The 25,750-nt window shown below is 40.6% G+C and overlaps 1 protein-coding gene across 2 annotated transcripts in view; it reads left to right on the top strand.

The window, feature by feature from the left end:
* akap13 (A-kinase anchoring protein 13) overlaps positions 1-25,750 on the top strand; it is a 270,096-nt gene that overhangs the window by 16,178 nt on the left and 228,168 nt on the right. For both annotated transcript variants that reach the window (XM_030054645.1, XM_030054644.1), the window contains exon 2: positions 15,669-15,710. In XM_030054645.1, coding sequence (XP_029910505.1) covers positions 15,678-15,710 — 33 coding nt within the window. In that variant the 5' untranslated portion in view covers positions 15,669-15,677. The remainder of the gene's footprint in view (positions 1-15,668; positions 15,711-25,750) is intronic.

The raw sequence follows: 25,750 nt of genomic DNA, 5'->3' as shown, positions 1-25,750 counted from the left end.
GCCTGCACATGCGGATCAGGATGCAGTCATTTCTTGCTGAAGAAACCCTTGGACGCCCAGATCTTGGTTTGTCTTCCAAGCTGTTGGTTCGTCTGTATTTCTGCAGAGTGGATCCAACTGCTGAAGGACTGCATCTGCACTTCCTGGCTATCTGGCGGCAGCTGTACCCTTCCTGGCTGAGAATCTTTATCTTCAGGAGTGTTTCCTGCGTTAGGTTCCTTGTTTTAGCCATTTTTGTGTCTGAAGAACTTTCAAATGTGCTGGCTTTACATAGACATGAAGCTTGGCAACAAAAATTGTGTCTTTTAATAAAAAGAACGACCTTCATCACTGGTACCAAAATGACCCAATACTCAAAGTTTCTTATATATTTTTATGGAACCAGTCAATTTTAAGTTTTTAATGGCTTTTTTAGGATTTGTTTAGTATTTTGGCTGTGACTGTACTAAAAGAAATTGCACTTGAAGATCTAAGAGTGATTCTTAATGCAATATTTCACAAATGCATGGGGTGTCCGAAAACTTTTTTCCACCACTGTATGACTGTGTTTATGACATAATATGCTTTTTGCTGTATATAGTGCGGTGATTTTAAATATTGACAAACACATTATTGATTTTTTTCCAAGAATACATGATAGGGCTGGGCAATCAATTGAAAATTGATCAAAACCAACATTCAGAACCTCTAACAATCCGTGTATCATTCGTTCTTTCTATTTTCAATTGCCAATCAAAAATTAAAAAATGAAAAAGTGACTGGTTATTTTGTTATTTGTTTTTTAATCTAACACCAAAATCCAAAATATGCCTGGTTTTTCATAGTTCAATTTTAGGCTCAGATCAAAAATACGAAATGGAAAAACGGGAATCAGGACTGAATTTGATTTTATTATTTAATTGGTCCGGTTTACGTGATCCAGAAGTTTGGTAATGAGTGGTAGCTCACAGCAGATCACAGCAGCCAGGAGCATTCAGTCCCGCCACCCTGATCACCGCCACCATGGATAGTTATTACGTGTTGTTTCGAGGACCAAAGCGTGTGACTCTAAAAGAAGAGGACATGACAACCGAAAAAATCAGCTGAGCTTCTTAACAATGATGGGTAGTAGCTCCAGAGACCTTCTTAACTGATCTGGGAAACCCGGCCCTTTTCTGTGAAATTGCACAGTGGCGGTTCTGCCTATGTTGCCGCCCTAGGCGAAATTACTGGCTTGCGCCCTTCCACGTTACTACTCCTACCGCAGCGCCAGTTAGCCACGGCATCAGGCGGGCCGGCCGCGGCACGGGGTCGGCATCAGGCGGGCCGGCCGCGGCACCGGACGGTACCGCACCCACCCGGTCAGGTCTGCCAGATCTGACAGGTGAGCGTCCGGTGCTGCTCAGCTCAGCTGATTTTTTCGGTTGTCATGTCCTCTTCTTTTAGAGTCACACGCTTTGGTCCTCGAAACAACACGTAGGCTAATAACTATCCATGGTGGCGGTGATCAGGGTGGCGGGACTGAATGCACCTGGCTGCTGTGATCTGCTGTGAGCTACCGCTCATTACCAAACTTCAGGTTACATAAACCGGACCAATTAAATAATAAAATCAAATTCAGTCCTGATTCCTGTTTTTCCATTTCGTATTTTTGATCCGAGCCTAAAATTGAACTATGAAAAACCAGGCATATTTTGGATTTTGGTGTTAGATTAAAAAACAAATAACAAAATAATCAGTCACTTTTTCATTTTTTAATTTTGGATTGGCAATTGAAAATAGAAAGAACGAATGATACACGGATTTCTAACCGACGGAATCTTCGAATTTTTATTTTTTATTCGACATACTTTCCCCACTGTGTGTGTTCATGTAATGTCTCCTTAAAAATGTACTACTGCATGTGTAGTTACGTGACACTGCCCCATCCTGTCCACAACATTGAAGCAACATGGAGGAGAACTTAAACATAGAGCCGACTGAGCAACTCAAACAGCTTGTATTAAAGAAAAATGCCGTGTCTATCATTTCAGCGACCAAATGTACTACCACCAATCTGTTTCAACACTTGGAGCACAATCACATTAGTGAACATCAACAGTGCATGGCTCAAACAAAGAGAGACTGACAAGCGCCCAGCAAAAAGTGCCTTCACAAAGGAACTGTTGATAACATAAGCTTTTACAAATACTGCACAATATGAAAATGGTTCAAGAAGATGGAAAGAAATAACTGACGCCATTTCCTACTACACTGCGAAGGATATGGCTCCCACAACTATAGTAGAGCACAGTGGGTTTAAACAACTCGTTAAAACCCTCAACAGAAGATTCACTGTGCCATCGCGAAAATATTTTTCCCTAACTGTGGTGCCCAACATGAACACAACATGTTTGAAAAAGGTAGCTGCTGAACTGAAATCTGTTCAGCACTTTGCAGCCACATCTTTATTTTTTTTTTTTATTATTTTAAAATCACAGAGATAAGATATGCACTTTTTCATTAGAAAAAAATTTCCCATTAACAGTTCATGTAATTGTGATATTGATTTTAGGTTATATTGCCTGGCACGATTACATGATTGGATACATGGTTACACATGACTGCATTAAAAATGTTTCTTGCTCAGTGGTCTTTAAAACTTGATGCTCTCTTAGGTCAACAGTTGGTCAAAAATATTAAGTTTTAAGTACCACAGAAGCCCTTCAGTCACCAAAAGCCTGATTTTCCAAAATTTCTCAGTCCCATGTCTGTGTACTTCTCAATCAGTGACAAGCTTGATTATTTATGTTAATGGGCAAAAAGCCAGCATTAAAGCGGCATTCAACCCTTTGACAATTTGATATTGTTTCATTAATTTCTTTTTTATGGAAGCTATTGATGGTAACTAAAACCCACAGATCGAGTAACTGGTTTAGTGCAGTATTCAGGAATATTTGTATAAATATGATCTATGCAAGTGGCAGAGGTATGGCCAGCGCTGTTAGTAAAAACTCTGGTTGGTTGACAGATTACAAGCATTGATTAATGACACTATCTTTTGTTTCATTGGACATTGTTTCGCAAATCAGTCTATGTTCATATCCCCAAGTAAAAAAAATATCACTGTTCACATCTGAAACTCTGTCAATTAACATACATAAATCATCGAGGTATTGCACATCAGTCCCAGGAGGTCTATAGCAGCAGCCTATCAGCACCTGCTTAAGGTTAGGAAGATGCACTTTGACCCATAGAGATTCTAAACTATCTGAGATAAACTCAGAGCACAGTTTAGCCAGAAAGTTGTTTCTAATATATAATGCTATGCCACCCCCATGTTTATTCCTGTCCCTTCTAAAAACATTATAGCCATCAATGGAAATCTCAGTGTCAAGAACAGTAGCATCCAGATGGGTCTCTGATACGGCTAAGATATGAATGGTGTTTTCTGTAATCAGATAGTTAAGTTCATATACCTTATTTCTTATGCTGCAGACATTCAAATGGGCCATGACAAGACCCTTTGAAACAGGCAGGAGATGCTTATCATTAATAGGCCTACTATCCATAAAAGAGTGGTTAGTGGTTAGCATTTTATGTTTGTACCTGAGGAATTTGATCATGATAGGCCTAGGTCTCTTTTCAGAATATCCAGATGGGTTGCCAGTCCTATGTACATGTTCAATCACAATCTGACTACTGTCCAGGTGAAGTTTCTCATTGATCACACACCTGACTTTGTCCTCAGTCTCCTTCCAGTTTTCATTCTGGGCCTCAGGAATGCCATCCACAACAAGGTTATTCCTTCTTGTTTGGCCCTCCAAGTAGCATGCTTTCTCATCTCTTCCAATTTACCCCGCATTATTTTGATTTCAGCTCAAGCAATTGTTCTCTCTGACTCAATCCTCTCATTTTTCTTTGTTAGATCATCAATGTCCCTCTGGGAGAATTGTAGGCTGCTTCTCAGCTCTTGTGTCTCCTGGGTCAGTTTGTCAATACAATTGTTCACACTGCTCACAAGTAATTCCACAGCAGTCTTGAAATTGCTTTCTTGTTGCTGCAGAAGTTGCATGAACAGATCCCTTTGTTAACTCATTAGAACTCATTAGAGTGACACCCACTCCTCTCCATTACTCTGGTTGCTGCTTTGGTCCTTCTTGGGTGGCATGGTGTGCTGAGATTCTCTACCAGGAAATCCTCAGGCTTCAGCAGACTGAGTAGGCCGAGATAGCATCCACCAAAAATCTCAAAGTATAAAAATCATCTACTACTTTTCACTAGGTTTCTTATAAAATATAGCATTTCAGAGTGGATATTTTAAAAATGAAGTTCTTAAGTTGAGATAAGACAATTTAAAACACTTTACAAATATCAGTATCAGGTGCAAAGGTACACAGGTGCTGACAGGAAGTTGTTGTTATTTTTTCGGCATTTCTGCTTTATTTGACAGTCACAGTGGAGAGAAAGGCAAGAATGGCAGGGGAGAGAGAGGGGATGACATGCAGCAAAGGGCCTGAGGTCAGATTTGAACCCAGGATGCTTTAACACAGTGGTTCCCAAACTTTCTCTGCTAGGCCCCCCTTTGGTACATACGAAAACGTTTGCACAAAAAAACAGGACATGCATACACATATTTTGTTTTCAGAGTCTATTGCAACACATTGTAATTAATAATAATCTCAACCTTTTTTGAAAAAATAAAAGTAAACTGCCATAAACTGCAGGTTGTAATAAACTACAACTACTTTTAGAATGAGAAATAAATAACAAAATAACAAACCGCCTTTACGGTGTAATTATTTTAAGTGTAACTGTTTTCAAGCACCTTAACTGTGTAATTATGTTCAGTGTAACAGGTTTATTTATTTATTTTTTTTAATATTCAACAACATTGCTATTAATACATTTTTGAAAAACTGCCTCTCTGCAAAAATGTGTTTTAAAACATGTGGATTGTGTGGAAGTGGATAATGTCTCTGCCTGCCATGCAGGAGACCAGGGTTCAACTCCCCACCTGGGCAAGAGCAACAACACTACACAACCCACAAACAGCATAGAAATACTGGACTTATACATCCAGTATTTCTATTACACGTCTATGGAAAAATATGCAAATCACCATAAGGTCTCACTGATTGACCTAAAATTGGAAAGAAATATTATTTTTGGGTGTTAATGGCTTTATATTATTTCTAAGTGGAGGTTTTTGTTATTTATAACCGATGTGTACGTGTGTACAGGACATTGAAAACATATCATGTGAATTTCATGTTTACCCGGTAGTACCCATTACATTAGGAAAACTCATTAAACATGAAGTAAAAAAAATGTTGTTAATCATTTATTTAGAGATGTTAAACATTGAATGGGGTCAAATTGACCCCAAACGTAATAGGAGGGTTAATGTTAAATAAGTTACACTGACCACAGACTTTGAAAACCTGCTGATTGTCCCATCCAGAAATTTTCCATGTACCATAAGCACATGGTTATGTAAGAATTTTTCCTTCACTTACGAGGTCTGTTGTAGCTGTGCAGCCAATGTAAGTGTGACCAGGTATCCATGGCACCAAGAAAAACACACATCAAACAAACTTTAAAATGGAACAGAAAATGCCAAGTCTGTCGCCAATACCTGTGGTGTAACAATGCTGGTGTTAGAAGGAATATTTTTTCTTTAAATGTAGTGTTTGTATTGAAGTCAGAGTGTTGCACAGTTGTCTCTAACATTCATAGAAGAATTCCCATACAGGTGCTGTTACAGCAGGGTAGATGCAGGATGAGAGTCTAGCACGGCCACCACTGTGAACCAACAGTAGCTTGGCCATGTGTCTAGCTGCAGCAACTTGTTTTGACAAGGCCAGAGCCTTCTGCCACTTCATGTGTGCAGCCAGTGGAAGTGAATGACATTGCAGCTCTCTGTGCAGCAGGGCAGAACGGCTGCTATGCAATAACTGAAGCCATGAGGTTGGTTTGGATTAGCTGCTGCTGCGAATTTGTCTCGCTGCTTCTTCTGTTTCTGTGTCTTTGTGTACTTCCCCTTACATTCCTTTCTTTATTTCTCTCTGTCTTTCCCTCCCTCTCTCACTCATTTGTCTCATACCAGATATATCTTATGGCCAGCTGCCGCAGGTTCTCGCTGTGATTCTTTGTGTAAAGAACAGCCAGTGTCAGCATTTAGTTGTCACATAATTACAAGAAGTTGTGGAAACTCAGATGCGGTCAGAGGAGCAGAGCGGGGCTGAGTTTACGTATGTTTCTATGCACGTATAAAAAAAGAACGTTTTCTGCCCTTTTCTGTGCTGCATTATTATTCATTGTACTGTGACACAGCAGTAATGTATAGAAATTAGACTATTCTGTAACTCGAAGGGCTCATACCAGTATCAGCTTTTGATAAGAGCTACAACAAAATGACTTAAATAGAAACTTCTGTTTTGTTATTTTAGATTTTGGGATGTTTTAGCTCTCTACACTCTATCTATATGGGGTGACTTGTGCTTCAGTATTGAGAAATGCATGCATTGGGTTTGGAAATTATTCAGACCTCTTCACTTTCCCAATTCTGTGCTATGTTAAATAGGACATATATTTTTGCAATTGGTCAACACACATTGCACTTGAGTTACAAAGTGAAAATACACTAAGAAGTATTTGTAAGTTTATTAAAACCCCCCAAAACTGAGATCTGTCATTTACAAAACTATTCATGCCCTTTGCTCATGCACGCTAAATTGAGTTCAGATGCATCCTATTTCTCTTGATTATTCTTTATCTCTCGCTGGAAATCGGCCTTTGACAAATTCTGTTTTTGTTTGAAGACATTGTTTAAGGACTGACGCCAAAAATGTTTTAATCCATTTAATCCATGTGTGCTAAAAGTGAAGTGAGCCCTCTCTTCCTCATCCCCAGGTCATTTCTCTCCAGGTTATCTCAAGTACCTGTCTCTCAGCTGAGGCAATGGGCAGTGCCATCTCAAGTGGCCTGCCTGTTATCATGCCTCTTAAGATGCCCTGGGGTTTACTTAGCTCTGGTATGCAGATGCCAACACACATAATGCACTTGCAGTAGTAAATTCACTCACACACATGCACACTTTGCCCTGTAGTCTCTCTTACCTCTTTTCAGCCAAAACAGCTCTGCTTCTAGAACCAGCTCCATTCGTGATTCTTGGAATCATGGTGCTAATTAGCAAACTGGCCTGCATTTTTACCAGTTTTGAGTGGACCCATTATGACAGAGGTGTCAGCAGGTTGCTGTGGCTGAATTCAGCCCCAGCCTGCTGGTTTGTGATCTAGCAAGTTGTTAAGGAGTTCATCCTCCCCCATATCACCCTGTCCAACACCAATTTTAACTAGGTCCCTTTTGGAGTCTCTGTACTTGTTGTAATAACTTGTTGACAAATTGGCCTTGGCCTTTGCCAACTCTGCAGCAATTTTGAGATACAATTTACATTTTCTAGTTCTGCCATCTTCTCCTGACAATCAGGAGAACAGTTTCTCGGCAGGCCGCTGCACACTCTTTGATTTCTTTGTTGTCTCTGTCTTTCCCTGTAGAATAAGACCCACCCACTCTGGTTGTCATGGCTCCCACTTTACGTCCTACTATTTTTTTGTTTCCGTTGGTTCGGAGCCGAATTTCTTCTTAGCTGAAAAGCTCAGAACGGTTTAAAACTAGGTTTGTACACCACAACAGAACTGGCAGGGTGACAATAACAGCTGAATCCATGTAATGATTCAGCTGATAAGTATCACCAAATCCAAATTTTTGTAAAGTTGACAACGAGTAATCCTATACTATCCAGCTGAACATGTTCTGATTAAGGAGTGAAATGGGAAGAACCACAATCAGTAAGATGGTTATCTTTTTTTTCAAGAGGACTGATATGATAGCTTGCAAAAGTGAAGTGGGTAGGAATCCATTGTCGAGTGAATCATTAGAAACAATACCGGTCCCATTCTAGGCCAGTAATAACTTTTTTGTTGTTATTGTTGTTATCACAGATTTTTTTAGGCATTTCTACTTGAAGTGGCAGTCACAGTAGAGAAATAGGAAAGGCATGGGAGAGAGAAGGGATGACATGCAGCAAAGGGCCTGGGCTTGGATTTGAACCCAGGACACTGTGATCAAGACTCAACAACTTACCACTGAACAAGTGGTGTGCACTCACAAGGTGAGCCACCAGGGTGCCTAGCTTTCTCTAGCTCTTGTCTCAGCACTTGATATTTTTCGAGCATCTCATGTTGCTTCTTCCTGAATCTTGGTGAGTCTAGATTTTGGGTTTCAAAGAATCCATTGCTCACACATCGTAGACATCTATCCCCTCTCTCTCTCTCTCTCTCTCTCTCACACACACACACACGCTCACACACACACACACACACTCGTACACACACAGAGCAGACAGGTGAGGTGAAGATGGCGTTACTTGAGTTAATGACAGCTACACTCATTATGTTGCTGTGGCTGTAATAAAAGCTGCACACCACCCCCCAAGCAAATTCTCTGGTGTAAATTGTCTGACAGTAATTTCAACCTATTGTGTACATTAATTAAAGCAACTCTGTTGGGTATTTGCCTATGTGACTGTGCATGTGTGTGTGTTAGCCAGCCAGACTTGTTACGTTCTTTTGTTTTCTTCCAACTTCCTATTTCCTATGTCCATGATTGGACCAACCACATCACAGTGTTGAGAATAGCTTGATTGTGACCCTAGATCACTGCCTACATGAAATCTCTCTAATTAAAATGCCATTTAAACAGAGAGCCAGTTGTTCCCACTGCTTATTTATGTACATGAGATGCCGTGTCTTAGTGATTAGGCAGCGTCTTGTGAAGTTCCATTTCTAGTGAAAGATTCCTTGTCAGCTAAGTAAAAGCAGGCATTTTGCTACCTGTACAGAAAATAGATGCAGCAGTGGTAGTGGAAGGCGCAGTGGATGAAAGTCTCTTCATATATTGTAGATATGAACTCAGCCTGTCCTAATCAGGGCCTTGAAGAATGTCCCTGGATAATCACAGTTATGGTTGATTACACACCAAATTGTGAAAATTGTGTCACTGCCTTTTTGCACATCCTGGATAATATCAGATTTACTCCCAAGGGGAACTGCGATATACCAAACACTATCTATTGCAGGTGTTGCCTTCCTGTGCTGCAGATTTTAGTAACACGTGGAAATTTGCTTAGATAGTTTTTTGTCAGGTGCAACTGAGCAGTGGGGATTTCCTCACTCCTCAAACCCAGCGCCCCTCTGATTTTCTCTGTCTTTCTGCAGCAGAGCTCTTTTTGTTTCCTCATTAAATGTCATAGTGAAATACACACAGAAAAATAAGAGTTCTAAAATGGGTCTTTAAAAGTCACGTGATGCCATCACCCGGATCAGTCGACTGTTGCTGAGCTCCTGCTGCCACTGAGCTATATTTGACCATTTACCCAATTTTAAAAAGTTACAACATTTTAAAAGTCTGTTAAAAAACATCAAGACAACATGCCTAACTCTAAAGTTACCAAACCCACAACAAGTAAGCCTCTTGGAGAGCAAGAAGCGAAAAAGTCCATGCTAACTAGCAAAGATGCTATGCTACCTGATGTGGATGCTGAGGCCCTGGCTAGGGAAATATCCCAGCATGTAGTTGAGAAAATTTCTACTATGATGGAGAGGAGGTTTGAAGAACTCTCAACCACACTGGACAATATTACAACACGGCTGGAGTCAAACACAAAATGTATCTCTGCAGCTGAGAGCCGTATGACGGCAGCGGAGGATAACATGTCAGCTATGGAGACCAGGCTGCAGAGCCTGGAGACCAAAGTGCACGCACTGACGGAGAGGAGCATTGACATGGAGGGACGCAGCCGCAGAGACAAACTTTTAACCTACAATCTCAAAGAAAATGCGGAGGGGCGACAACCTGTTATGTTTTTTGAGAGCTGGCTACCCACACTACTAAACCTGAAAACCAAGCGAGGCATCGTTAAAATTGACCATGCCCATAGGACACTGGGTCTGCCAAGACCTAAGCAGCCCTGCGCAGTGATCATCAAGCTGCATAACCCGGGAGACAAACTGATTATCCTCGCCACAGCCAAGGAGAAAGGACTGCTGGCGCAATTCATTCGCTTCAGTTCAGTTCAATTCAATTCAGTTCATTCAATTCAATGCACTTGCTTTCCTGGATGGACTGAACTGAACTGGAGGTGATATGACATATCTTGCTGACTGCAGACACAGCAAGTTGGTGAACCCTGTGTTTTTTCTTTTCCTCCTTTATGCCGATTCAACATGCCGCTAATAAGGCTGTCTGATTGTTTCACACGGAATTAGTTGTTAGAATATAACCACATTTATCCCAATTGGTTGTAATAACTTTAGTTCGTGGTGAGCAGGGGTGTGGAGAGGATCTTTTTTTTTTCCTTCTCTCTTTCAGTGATATTTTTGCTCAGTTCCACGTGCCCCACCAGTTTCTCAACAGGCCACACCACTGGCCCGATCCAGGATACAGAGTGGTGGTGGGGTTGGAAAGGGGGGGGTTTTTTGGGGTAATTCTTACAGGGAGTTAGAAGGGACTTCATCGTTTGGCGATGAATACTGTGTTGTTTATGATGTTCTGTTATTTTTATTTACTTATGCCATCATACACTTGAAGCCTTCCATCCTGTATAATCCATTGTTGTCCATTTATCTATCTGTTCGTGGTACACACATTGAGGCCCTCTGCTATGCCACAAAGCTTTCTCTGCTGGGTCACAAAACCCTTAATGTTAAGGGATTTAATAATGTAATTAAAAGGCAAAAGATCTGTGCTTTTCTGAAAAAGGAGAAAACACAAATTACTTTTTTGTCAGAAACTCACTTAAATGACCTGGAGCATTTGAAATTGACAAATAGCAGAGGAGTAGCTATACTAATTCATCGTAGTCTCCCATTTACCTTGGAGACAACCATCAAGGATGATGCTGGCCGTTATGTTCTCATCTCAGGCTACCTTTATGGGGAACAGATCCTCATAGGTTGCATATATGGCCCTAGTTCATATGATGCTGCGTTTTTCCCTAAGCTTCTGTCTGCGGTCTCATCAGTATCTACCCCATATGTTGTGTTGGGAGGAGATTTTAACTGTGTGCCTGATCCAAACGTCGACCAGTCCCCACCTAAATCCAGCCTGACCCTTCGGAAAAGTCTCAGGCTGAAAGAGTTCTGCCAGGACTTGGAGCTGTTTGACATTTGGAGAGTAATTAATCCTAGAGGGAGAGGCTACACCTTCTTCTCCTGACCCCATCAGACAGTTTCAAGAATTGATTTCTTTTTGTCATCTCATAAATTAATAAATTACAGTTACACCACAACAGCAATGCAGTCCCCACAGTTCATCTGCAGAGATCACACACTCCCCTAGTATACATAAAGATTTTGCAAACAAAACATGCACAAAGACATATGAATCCACAGAAATGCAAGTCAAATGGCAGTCTACCTGACCTAAAAGAGAACACAACGGACAAGGCCATGGTAATCATCTTTCCAGAATGATCAACCTGACCGTGGCAGACGCAATTCTAACTAATCATTCAAAAGGCCTCTACTGCACCTGTTTAGAAAGAGTCAAAGTTGCTTTTTGACAAGTTTTTGAAACTATGTTTGCTAGTTGTAATTTTCAGAAAGCATGGCAGACTTTTCCATTGCATGATAGCTCTGTGCATCACTCTCACACATCACAAAATGCTCCTGTTGTCATCGTAAACACGGTCCATTCCTCCTCACTCAGGCTGTCCAAACTTCCAGCAGTTTAAGCAGCTTAGATTAAAAACAGACGCCAAAAGAGCCTCATCGCATCATTTAGCCCACAGCCAGCACACAGCTTGGCTGCTAAGAACAACAGAAGCTAACTGACGTCATGACGTCATATGTCCATTGTCGCTCCGCAATTCTGGGTAGTGAATAAGAATTGTTAGCTCCTGATTCTTTTGTTGAAAGCCCAAGAACAGACCGGAGTCAGTCTTCAATTTTCTGATGCAATATTTATTATGGTCACATATAAAGCAAGACAGCGCTGGTCTCAGTGGAGCTCCGTCAGAATGAGCCCAGCGCTGCCTTGCTTTATATGTGACCATAATAAATATTGCATCAGAAAATTGAAGACTGACTCCGGTCAGTCAGCCTTCATTTCTTCATTTCTTAAAGTAATGATGGCCACTCGTTTTTCTTTAGTTAGCTGATTGGTTCTTGCCATAATATGAATTTTAACAGTTGTCCAATAGGGCTGTCGGTTGTGTAGTAACCTGACTTCTGCACAACACAACTGATGGTCCCAACCCCATTGATAAAGCAAGAAAATCCACTAATTAACCCTGATAAGGCACACCTGTGAAGTGAAAACCATTTCAGGTGACTACCTCTTGAAGCTCATCGAGAGAATGCCAAGAGTGTGCAAAGCAGTAATCAGAGCAAAGGGTGGCTATTTTGAAGAAACTAGAATATAAAACATGTTTTCAGTTATTTCACCTTTTTTTGTTAAGTACATAACTCCACATGTGTTCATTCATAGTTTTGATGCCTTCAGTGAGAATCTACAATGTAAATAGTCATGAAAATAAAGAAAATGCATTGAGAAGGTGTGTCCAAACTTTTGGCCTGTACTGTATGCTTTAGCGCAATCCCACAAAATTAGGGGGTTTGTTTCTGGTGAGGCATTGGTGTCCAGATATGTCTTAAATTCTTCTGAGATGAAGGAGATGAATTCTTTGTCATTAAGGAGAGATGTATTAAGCCTCCACTGTTTAGTTGTTAGTCTGTGTCCTATATCCCATTTCAATAAAACAGGTGCATGGTCAGAAATAGTGATAGGCAATATCTCAATATTTGTTATCCTACGTAAATCTGCCCTTGAGGTAAAGAAATAATCTATCTTAGAATAGGATGCATGCCTGCTTGAATAAAAGGTGAAGTCCCTACCTCTTGGAAACTTACTTCTCCATATATCCACCAAACATGTTTCTGTAGTTTGATATTTAAGCATTTTACTCATTCTGGATAGGGGGGCTTTAGAAGGCGGTTGTCGATCCATTAGTTGAGACATCACACAGTTAAAATCCCCTCCCATCAACAGTAGACCAGTGCTATTCTTCAATATTGTATTCAACAGTGTCTTAATAAATCCAGGCTCATCTTCATTGGGTGCGTATACATTTATTAAGGACACCTCTACCCCATCAATAACTCCATTAACTAAAATATATCTTCCCTCTGTATCTTTATGCATCAAGGTTTTTGTAAAATTAATTTGTCTATGTATAAGTATGGAAACTCCCCTTTTTTCCCCCCGAGCGGTGAGAAGAGTAGTATACCTTGTCTGCCCATGACTTTAACTTTTCATGTTCCACATCAGATAGGTGTGTTTCTTGTAGTAATGCTTTTTGGCAGTTAATGTGTTTCAACTGGTTTAATACCTTCTTTTTTTTAAATGGACTATGAAGGCCCTTCACATTATAGCTTATGATTTTTAATTTATCCATTATTCACCAATTTTTATTTATGTTTTGATTCTCCATTACAAATAGCAAAAGAGGAGGAACAGAAGGCGGAGGTAAACGTGTTGTACAAACCATGTCCTGCTATGTAGGTTTTGAGGAGTGTAATCAAGCAATACAACCAAACAGAGTGGACTAAAAAACAATTACTACAACTGTACCAGGGTTTTTTTGACCTCAACATGGAAAATATTGATGTAGATGAAGAAAGGGAGTGACTTTGTTGTTACTATAATTAACTCAGGATCCCCAAGGAACAGAGGGATCAGAACAAGGAGAACACAAAACCAGTTATTGCTAACAGACATGACAGTACTTGGGACCTTGTTCCTAGCTGCTAAACAAGCAGCACATGTGCGCAGCCCAGGTAGGAATTGACTGTGCTTTGGGTGCGCTAAGACAAAGAAAGAAGAAAATAAAAAGAAAATTATCATCATCCATTCATTCAGGCTCCTGCAGAGCATAGGAATGTCAAATCAAACAGCAGCTCTTTACCGCTATATGAATTGCTTGTACGACCAGACTCTGACAGAGAGTTATAAATAACCTATACTCTCATAACTACTTAAGATATATGATAATAAATGATGAGAGTGAGAACTACCGCGACCTTGTGTCGCTCATGGGACATACAGGTATAGCTATATGAAATATAGTTTGCACTGTTAATGACCCCACATGAAATTTCACAAGTGAACTGGTATTAGACTAGTATTTATAACAGAATATGGGGATAACAAAGAAGAATTGTTCGTAAGTTAAAAGTCTCGTCATTATCATAACCGGTTCTCACTGTTTTTGTCACATATGCAAGGATATACTCAGCCTTCCATCTCTGTTGCTGGGAGGATGTTCTTCACATAGTCCATGGCCTTTTGGGGGTCCACAAACTCCTTGTCCTCGTCCTGGTGTGTGATTCGGAGTCTGGCTGGGTAGAGCAGACCGTAGCGGATCACTCGCGGTTTCTCCCGGTCTCCAAGATTTCTGGTGGCAAGTACACGGTGTGAGCAGTCCACCTTTACATCCCGGTCCAGCTGTAGAATTTCTCTGATACATTTAGCGACCGCTTTAGGAGAGCTAGAGTTCGGATGTTCTTCTATGCCTGCTATCCTGATGTTGTTCCGTCTCATTCTCCCCTCCATGTCCTCACATCGGTCTTTAAGAGTTGTCATCTGGTTTTTAAGGCTGGATACTGTGGCTTGCAGCGATGTCACTTCATCGGACCATGTTGATAATCTGTCCTTCACATCCTGTATGTCTGCTTTGACGTGGTCTACTTCTGCACGCATTGCCTTTGTATTATTGGCAACTTCAGACCTCAGTCCTTGAAGTTCCGATTTAAGTGCATTAAAGTCATCCGCCAGCGCACTTTTAAGTTCATCCCTTATGATTTTGGAAATCTCTCCTCTCAAGGAAGATAAGACCTCTTCTTTAATACCTTCAGCGGACATATCTGAGTTTTCAGACCGGGTGGGCGAGGGTTGGTCGGAATCACCTGTTGTGCGCTGCCTCGCGGTTCTAGCAGGCTGTGAACTGTTAGCTTTAGCTTGGCCGCTGTATTTGTATTTTTGAAGCTTTTCCGCCATTCAAATCCACGCTCAGCATGCAGTTCAATTGTTCACTCCCCTGTGTTGTCTTTCACACACGTTTGGACTGATCTTCACATATATTTAGCTGTTTTTTGGAAAAATATTGTTGATTCTGCAGGAGCTCTGAAAAACGCTTCCTATTCCATGTCTTGCTCACGAGCGCCATGTAGTCATCTTTTGATATTAAACTGCACATGTTCATGAAAATAAGACAAAAGCCTTTTCAGTTTAGACAATAAGCCAAAGGGTCCATGATTTTAAGAACAGTCTTCAGTCACTTGTGGGACTTATTTGAAAAATATTGAATTAGTTGGTGAGACAGAGGAAACAGTAGGCCTTTTCTGAGTAAAATATCTGATTGTAGCTCTAACAGGAATTTTAAATGGCTGAAAAGGCCAGGCTTCTATTCATGACTGACTAAGGATGGTAGAACCACCCTCAGGCAGGGAGGAACAACAGCACAGCAAATCACAGGAATAAAATTGACATATTATGACCCAGGATCATAACAGTCACCCATTTGGACATATTTACTCCTGTAAAATTAATTCTTACATCATTTGTCTCATCTCTTTTTTCCCCCACAGTCTGGAGCCATGAAACTGAATCCCCAACAAGCTCCGCTTTATGTAAGTATTCCCCATCATTACCAGGCATGATAATAACCCAAGTAGCTGCACACTACAGCCACAGAGGTCTGTGAACGTGTGTGTCATCCTCACACACACACACACACACACACACACACACACACACACGTGTCAGAATGATTGACTTCATAACCAACTGGTTCCTGACTCCACTGTGAGTTGAGCAAAGGAATGTTCTCTTTCTATCCATCTATCTGCAGTGTACAGGTGCATCTAAAAAATTGATAGTTATGGAAAGGTTTATTATTTTCTGTAATTTAATTAAAAAAGTAATGTTTTCCGACATATTAGATTCATCACACAAAGTGAAAAATTTCAAGCCTTTTGATTTAATTTTTAAGGTTATCATCTTACTTGAAATGCAAGATTATGAACGTTGTCTTATGGTCTTTCTTCAGGTAGGTTTCTTCAGGAGCTCTTAAAACCATTAAATATTTTGCTACTGTCTGGACCATATTTAATTTTATGGTAATGTACATATATGTAGAGAAAAGAAAGAATGAGAGAGAGATTTTTTTTAGCTTTTCATCTATCATCATGCACTCTGAATTTGTCCCTATAATCCCCTGCTGTGCACCTGTGCTGAATACCACACAAGGGCTGGGTTCTTGCTTTCTTTTTTGTCCTAGTGAATTTGCCGGGGTTTGACAGGGTTCATGGAAGTAAGCTGTGTGTGCCTGTCTGCGTTGTGTGTATCAGGGAATGACCAGTCTGTTTGGATGTGTGCTGATGCTTGCATGTATGAGAGCAATGTGGAACATTCCTGTGTGCTATTGTTAGACTTTGTGTGTGTGTGTGTGTGTGTGTGTGTGTGTGTGTGTGTGTGTGTGTGTGTGTGTGTGTTTTTGTTTTGTATCATGTGTTATAGTGGAGCAGGACTTGAATTGAAGCAACTTGGTACAGAACAGAACAGTGAACACATACACTACTCACAAAAAGTTAGGGATATTTGGCTTTTGGGTGAAATTAATGGAAAATATAAAAAGTTCACGCTACAGTGATATTATATCATGAAAGTAGGGCATTTAAGTAGAAGCATGCACTGGTGATTTCCTCATCTCAAACAATTTCTTGAAACAAAAGCCAACAACAGTGGTGGATATACCACAACAAAAAATGTCAGTGTCAATAACTTGTCATGTGACATGTAAACAATGACCACAATGGCGTGTCCAAACTCTCTGGGCAAGTAATAGGGACGTAAACTTACGGCCAGAAGTTCGATGTCCCTGCAGCAGATGCAGATCTTCACACTTACATGCCCAGGGTTACACCACCTTGTGTTCACGTACACCGCGAGCCCCCCTCCTTTCCGCTTCCCGCAGGCTTTGTTGTCTCGGTCCGACCTGACTGTGCTGAAGCCGGGTAGCTCCACGTTAGCGTCTGGGATGCTAGTCGTTAGCCACGTCTCAGTAAAGCACAACAAACTGCACTCTCTGTAGGTCTTGACATTTTTCACCAGCGCAGCCAGCTCGTCGATCTTGTTGGGCAGTGAGTTCACATTCCCCATGATTACCGCAGGTACCGTAGGTTTGTATCGCCACTTTTTCTCCAGCCGCTTAGCCTCCAGCTTAGCGCCGGCTCTACAGCCTCGGAACGGTCTCCTCACCTCGTCAGGTAAATGTGGAACCACGCCGACACGGGACTTGGTCTTCAGAGAAAGTAGTTGTTTTCTCGAGTAAACGAGTTTCACCGGGTGAAGATCCATAGTCAGGTAGCACACGGATACAGATCAGGTACAGCTTAACAAACTAGAAACAAACTAAACTAAACTAATAAAAAACAAAAAAACGCGGACATACATGGAGCTGCTGAAAAGGCTGCTATTTGTGTCGGCGTCGGCGCCGGAACCGGAATATATTATATAATGACCAATAAACGTCCTTGTATCCTTGTATATACATATACACACACATATACATGTATATACACACACATATATACATATATAAAAGACATATATGCTAATATATCTACACATACATACACTACCAGTCAAAAGTTTGGACACACCTTCAGATTCAATGTTTTTTTTTTATTTTTACTACTTTCTACATTGTAGATACATACTGAAGACATCAAATATATGAAGCAAGATATATGGAATTACGTAGCAAAGAAAAAATTGTTAAATGACTCTAAATATGTTTTATATTTTAGATTCCTCAAAGCAGCCACCCTTTGCTTTGTTGACAGCACTGCAAACCCTTGGCCTTCTCTCATTGAGCTTCATGATGTAGTCACCTGAAATGGTTTTCACTTCACAGGTGTTCCTTGTCAGGGTTCATTTGTGGAATTTCTTGCCTTCTTAATGGGGTTGGGACCATCAGTTGTGTTGTGCAGAAGTCAGGTTGGTCGACAGTCGACGACAGTCCATCATTACTTTAAGAACTGAAGGTCAGTCAGGCCGCAAAACTGCAAAAACTTTAAATGTGTCCCCAAGTGCAGTCGCAAAAACCATCAAGCACTACAACGAAACTGGCACACATGAGGACCGACCCAGGAAAGGAAGACCAAGAGTCACCTCTGCTTCTGAGGACAAGTTCATCCGAGTCACCAGCCTCAGAAATCACAAGTTAACAGCAGCTCAGATCAGAGACCAGATAAATGCCACACAGAGTTCTAGTGGCAGACACATCTCTACATCAACTGTACAGAGGAGACTGTGCGAATCAGGCCTTCATGGTCAAATAGCTGCTAAGAAACCACTACTAAGGAAAAGCAACAAGCAGAAGAGATTTGTTTGGGCCAAGAAACACAAGGAATGGACATCAGACCAGTGGAAATCTGTGCTTTGGTCTGATGAGTCCAAATCTGAGATCTTTGGTTCCAAACGCCGTGTCTTTGTGAGACGCAGAAAAGGTGAACGGATGGATTCCACATGCCTGGTTCCCACTGTGAAGCATGGAGGAGGAGGTGTGATGGTGTGGGGGTGTTTTGCTGGTGACACTGTTGGGGATTTATTCAAAATTGAAGGCACACTGAACCAGCATGGCTACCACAGCATCCTGCAGCGACATGCCATCCCATCCGGTTTGCGTTTAGTTGGACCATCATTTATTTTTCAACAGGACAATGAGCCCAAACACACCTCCAGGCTGTGTAAGGGCTATTTGACCAAGAAGGAGAGTGATGGAGTGCTGCGGCAGATGACCTGGCCTCCACAGTCACCGGACCTGAACCCAATCCAGATGGTTTGAGGTGAGCTGGACCGCAGAGTGAAGGCAAAGGGGCCAACAAGTGCTAAACACCTCTGGGAACTCCTTCAAGACTGTTGGAAAACCATTTCAGGTGACTACCTACATAGTCATGAAAATAAAGAAAAAACATTAAATGAGAAGGTGTGTCAGAGAGAGAGAGAGAGAGAGAGAGAGAGAGAGAGAGAGAGAGAGAGAGAGAGAGAGAGAGAGAGAGAGAGAGAGAGAGAGAGAGAGAGAGAGAGAGAGAGAGAGAGAGAGAGAGAGAGAGAGAGAGAGACTGTAACCACTTATAGCATAATGAACTATTTGAAAACTTTCAGTCAGGATTTAGAGTGCACCATAGCACAGAGACAGCTCTGGTTAGAGTTACTAATGACCTCCTAACTGCATCAGATAATGGGTTTCTTTCTGTACTTGTATTATTGGATCTTAGTGCAGCTTTTGATACTATTGACCATCATATCCTATTACAGAAATTAGAGCAATTAATTGGCATTAAAGGAACTGCATTAAGCTGGTTTAAGTCATATTTATTAGATCGACATCAGTTTGTTCATGTAAATAACGAATCCTCCTCCTGGGGAAAGGTAAAATATGGTGTTCCTCAGGGTTCTGTGCTTGGTCCTATTTTATTCATCTCCTATATTCTTCCTTTAGGTAATATTATCCGTAAACACTCCGTAAATTCCCACTGTTATGCGGAAGATACTCAGTTGTACATATCCGTAAAGCTGAATGAAACTCATCAGCTTCAACTTCAAGCCTGCCTTAAGGATTTAAAGGCCGAATAGCCACAAATTTTCTACTATTAAACAAAAAAAAAAACTGAAGTTACCGTGTTCGGCCCTAAATACCTTACCTTATGATATAGCTACTCTGGACGACATTACCTTGGCCTCCAGTGCCACGGTAAGGAACCTCGGAGTTATTTTTGATGAGGATTTGTCCTTTGACTTCCATATTATACAAATCTCTAAAACTGCCTTTTTTCACTTGTGTAATATCTCAAGAAGAGAAAAGAAGACTTCTTTTCTCTTCTTCTCCCCCTCTGTACCCCTGGGGCTGTTGTGTTTCTTTGTTTTTTTCCTCTGTAATTTGTGGAGCGTCATGAAATAACTTTGTTTTGATTTGACGCTATAGAAATAAAGATTGATTGTTAAAGATTGATTGATAGATTGGCTGGGGAAAGTCTAATCCCATCCCCCACAAAAATCTGATAGAGTGGAGGTAATGTCACTCCAGAGATCAAAACAAGTGTAAGAAGTTGGCTGTTAAGTCCTGATATCAGGCAAGAAATGCAGAGGATACACTTAAATTCAATGTTCAATGTTGCAATGTATTTTGATGTAAGGCGATGCATATTATCTGTTATTTCAGTTTTATAATAAAGTCTGAGTAAACATGGAAGACAACGCCACTCACCCACTGTTTTTTTTTTTTTTTTTTTTTTTTTAAATACTAGCTGCACAGCCTACAGAAGATATAGGCAGGCCTGAATTAAAAATAATAATAATGATAATATTTCAAATGGCAATAGTAAAATCTTGGCTGTCTTTTAATAAATCTAGTACTAACATAGTGAGTAAATAGTAAATAAAAAAAATCAAAAACATTACAGTTTATCAGTGATTCCACCTTGTTGAAAACTAGTGTATGTTTACATGACTTTTAGAATATATGGACAAGGGCCGGACCGATTTATCGGTCGGCCGATTTAATCGGCCAACTATAGCCATTAGGGAATAATCGGTAATCGGCCAAAAGTTGGCCAATTGATGCCGATGTTAACACTTACTTTTCCACTAGTAAAATGCAGGGAATGCGGTGTTTTCTTAGAAGTAATGTCCTTGCGTTACATATCCAGTAGAGGGCGCTCCGACTCCTCTCACGTCCCGCTCCACAGTCACCTCACAGCAGAGAGAAGTAGTGAGAAGCCTGAAGAGCTGACAGCACATTTACTGAGCTGAGCGGTTTACCTCAATGGTAAGTTTATAACTAGTTTGTGAAATAAACAATAACTCAATAAGTTTCCCTTTCCCCATGGCGTGCCTTGTTGTGTAAGTCATGCTTGACTGATACGTTAGCAAGCTAAAGTTAGGATGACCTAGCTTAAATATTACCTTGCTAAGCACTTTGCATGCTAGCAGACTAGATAAGACCGGAGCACATTAGGCTAACGCGTCGTCACCGTGCAGAAACCCTGTGGGCTGCATTCATTTACAGCAGCGCACCAACTGTGTTTTTTAACTTATGGCGCTGAGGAGGAAAAAGCATTTCTGGTCCAAGTTATAACTTCATGGAGGAAAGAAAATGTGAACGCACGTTTAGAGGACATCAGAGAGGAGCATTTCAAATCATGTTTTCCCAGAGACTTTTAAGATGCTGTTTATCCACCTACCTAGTCAAGTCAAGAGTCAAGATACTTTATTAATCCATAAAGGAAATTGATGTGTCACAGCACCAGCGTTCACACAAACACACACACACACACACATAAAAAACAGCAACCCATAAAATATACAGTACAATACAATAATTTATTAATAATTTGTAATTTATTACACTCACTCACCACATCATTAGACACTGTGCAATGTAATGCACAGCAATAACAGCCCTACCATGAATTCTACTTTAATAAATGTATTACTTTGTAAATGGTGACACTGTCAGAAAGACTTCTTTATGTTTACTGAGATGATAGTGGGTGCTGCTGTTGGTGTGCAGAGCAGTATATTGAGAGGGGTTTAGAATATTTTGACCCTGAGATGCATGTAAGTGGGGTTGACAAAATATCAGACACCTCAATATGATGCTCCTCACACCAACACCCACTACCACCTCAGTAATAACCATAAAGAAGAATTATCAGCTTTCTTACAGTCAACAACATCTTAAAAGTAATAGGTTTAGTCTAGTGAAGTGGCCAGTGTACACGCCATATTCATGTGAACACAGATTTGTAATGTTATTTTTTAACTAATGCGTATTATGTCTTACTGTTTTTGTTTTTGTTTTTGTTTTTTTTTTTTTGTTTTTTTTTTTACAGATGGCAAGAGAAGGTGGATGTAGTATGGTGTGGGACTACTTCACCAAGGACACTGTCACTGGTGAAGCAGTCTGTAGTATTTGTGCAGCTTCTGTAAGCCAGGGATCAAGCAAGCTAAAAGCAAAAAACACAGCCAACCTATGGCAGCACCTTAAAGTTAAACATGATGATATGATGATATTGCCTTTTTGCACATCATATTTTTGATTTATTTTATGTTCAAATTGTTCATATGCCGCTTGTTCCACTCAATTTCTGATAATAAAAGTATTTGTGAATTATTGTGAAATTTCCCCACCGTGGGACTAATAAAGGAATATCTTATCTTATCTTATCTTATTTGAAAATAGTAAAATGTTCTCCCTTTAATTAATATCTTTATAACAAGTGTTTGGAACTATATTTAAGACATCCAAAGCAGGTATTTTGTCTTTTTTTTAATTGGAAAAATGTAAAAATTTAATCGGCCCATATATCGGTTATCAATTTTTTTTTATTCCCTATTCGGCATTGTCTCCAAAAAATCCATATCGGTCAGGCCCTAATATGGACTATTGCCAGATGGAGCAATGCCTCTTCACAGACAGTAATATCCCAAGTTTCTCCTATGCTATGTTCCTGTGGCATCACTCTGAAGAACCATTTTTGGCACCTTTATTTGTCTAGTGTAGACTGATGGATATATCAGTGCTCATAACTGCTACCATGCTGGTCCAAGAACCATAAAGCAGCTAAAAATGGAACATGGGTAATTCTTATTGAAAACTGTTCTAAATCACATTTTAAAGCAACAAATTATAATTTTGTTCCTTTCTGGTGCACACCAATTCCTATGCAGGAAACTCCCTGCTGAGCAATGAAGTCATCTTTGATACAGCTGCTCTGTTGCAGCACAGTTATAAGATTGCTTGTGTGTATTATATAATGTGTGTCAAATGTAATGAAGCAGAACTGTGCAACTGTGGGTGGGTATGCGGTACCGTTTTTGACCACAGCACTGAGTCATCATCACGAGTAGGTGCCAGATGAGGTTGGTTTGCTCATTCTACTGCGGCATTCATAGACTCTCATCTTACAGTATGCCTCTCCGAAGGGTGCAGTATGACAGTATGACTCTCCGAAGGGATGGACTCTTTTCAGACTAATCATGTGCAGATGGTGGAAGACAGTGTAAAAAATCTTTAGGAGCCTTTGGCTCAAAGACCCAAAATATATAGGCACCAAATAAATCTCTGAAGTGCCAAAATCTTACATGTCAAACATGAAATATTAAAAAACATGGTTATGTGCTTCGCTGTTCCCGCAGGCCTGGCTCACACTGCATCATCTCCCCTGTCTGTGGTGTCTGCTGTTGTCTGCTCTGCCTCAGACTGTTTCCAATGTCTTATGCACTATACAAAGTAACAACAGAATAAATAACATAAAAATATGAATACAGCAATTGAAGAATGCCTACTTGAAATGCACTGCACCTTTTAGTGCAATGCATTTTCTCCTTGCCATAATGTAACCAGTAAAACTCCTGTAGCTGAGCTGATTTACACTGCCTTGCAGGCAGGGGAGCTGCAGCCCTGGGCTTTACTATCATCTGGCAATGACTGGATACTGACTGAGTCTGGCTAGAATGACTGTGCTGGAGAACTTTCACTGATTGAGTCAGTCTCAGTACGTTAGGATCTGATGTAGCGGAGCCTGGGCGGGCAGGGAATGAGGAAAAAGATTTTTAATCTGGCCATTTTGTTTTCCTCTTATATAACAGGTTGTATAATGAAATTAATATGTGGTTCCCTCTTGATTGATTAATTGATTGTATAAAACAAATAAAATTATTAAACATGGAGGAGTTCAGATGGTGCATTTAGTAGTCTCACAGCCTGAGGGAAGAAGCTGCTCTGTAGTCTGGTGGTACGGCAGCGAATACTTCTGTATCTTTTGCCTGATGGCAGCAGGGTGAACAGGCTGTGGCTGGGGTGGGTGTTGTCGTTTAGTATCCTTTTGGCTCTGCGCAGGCACCTCACCTCCCCAATATCACTGATGCTTGGTAGATGGGTGCCAATGATGTTTTTGGGCAGTTTTAATCAGTCGTTGCAGAGTCTTCCTGTCCTGGGCCGTGCACATCCCATGCCAGTTTGTGATGTTTCCAGTCAGGATGCTTTCAATCGCTCCTTTGTAGAAGTTGACAAGAACTTGGCGTGGGAATTTTGCTTTCTTAAGTTTCCTTAAGAAATACAGCCGTTTCTGAGCTTTTTTAACCAGGGCAGAGATATGTGAAGTCCATGACAGGTTCTCTGTTATGTTGATTCCCATATATACAGAGGTGGAAAAAAGTTAAAATCTTACACAATCTCAAATATTATCATGAAATATTTGTGGAATTTTTTTTTTTGTTTCAAAAGGTGTGGCTGCATTAGACAGATGCAAACAAATACAAATTATATATATATTTTTTTTATTTTTTGTCGCCTGGCCTTCTGCGTACCCTCACATTAGTAGGAGAAAGATAAAGCTGGAAACTGGACTCATCTGACCACAGAATCTTCTTCCAGTTCCTGGCTGTCCAGTTCTTGTGTGCCTGGGCCCAATGACACCGGGCTAACCTCTGTCTCTCATTGATCAGGGGCTTCTTGATAGCCTTGTAGGACCTTAAGCCATGATCTAAAAGTCGGCCATGTACAGTGCGGGTGGAACACTGGACACCAGTTTGGTTTTACCACTGCTGCTGAAGCTCCTGTGATGTCATTCGGTGCTTTTGCCTGCACATGTGGATCAGGATGCGGTCATTTCTTGCTGAAGAAACCCTTGGACGCCCAGATCTTGGTTTGTCTTCCAAGCTGTTGGTTGGTCTGTATTTCTGCAGAGTGTATCCAACTGCTGAAGGACTGCATCTGCACTTCCTGGCTATCTGGTGGCAGCTGTACCCTTCCTGGCTGAGAATCTTTATCTTCAGGTGTGTTTCCTGCGTTAGGTTCCTTGTTTTAGACATTTTTGTGTCTGAAGAACTTTCAAATGTGCTGGCTTTACATAGACATGAAGCTTGGCAACAAAAATTGTGTCTTTTAATAAAAAGAACAACCTTCATCACTGGTACCAAAATGACCCAATACTCAAAATTTCTCATATTTTTATGGAACCAATCAATTTTAAGTTTTTAATGGCTTTTTTTAGGATTTGTTTAGTATTTTGGCTGTGACTGTACTAAAAGAAATTGCACTTGAAGACCTAAGAGTGACTCTTAATGCAATATTTCACAAATGCATGGGGTGTCCGAAAACTTTTTTTGTGTGTTTATATGCATATATATATATATATATATATATATATATATATATGTATACACTACTCACAAAAAGTTAGGGATATTTGGCTTTCGGGTGAAATTTACGGAAAATGTAAAAAGTTCACGCTACAGTGATATTATATCATGAAAGTAGGGCATTTAAGTAGAAGCATGCACTGGTGATTTCCTCATTTCAAACAATTTCTTGAGACAAAAGCCAACAGCAGTGGTGGGTATACCACAACAAAAAATGTCAATGTCTCAATAACTTGTCATGTGCCCTTGAGCATCAATTACAGCTTGACAACGACGTCTCATGCTGTTCACAAGTCGACTTATTGTCTGCTGAGGCATGTCATCCTACTCTTCTTGAAGGGCGGCCCTCAGGTCATTGAGGTTCTGGGGTACAGAGCTCCAAGCCTCTACACGGCGACTCAGCTGATCCCATAAGTTTTCTATGGGATTCAGGTCTGGAGAAAGTGCAGGCCACTCC

This window comes from Myripristis murdjan, chromosome 6 (assembly GCF_902150065.1).
Source record: "Myripristis murdjan chromosome 6, fMyrMur1.1, whole genome shotgun sequence".
Classification (NCBI taxonomy): Eukaryota; Metazoa; Chordata; class Actinopteri; order Holocentriformes; family Holocentridae; genus Myripristis; species Myripristis murdjan.
The sequence above is the reverse complement of the archived record's forward strand: the minus strand, read 5'-3'. Positions and strand labels throughout refer to the sequence as shown.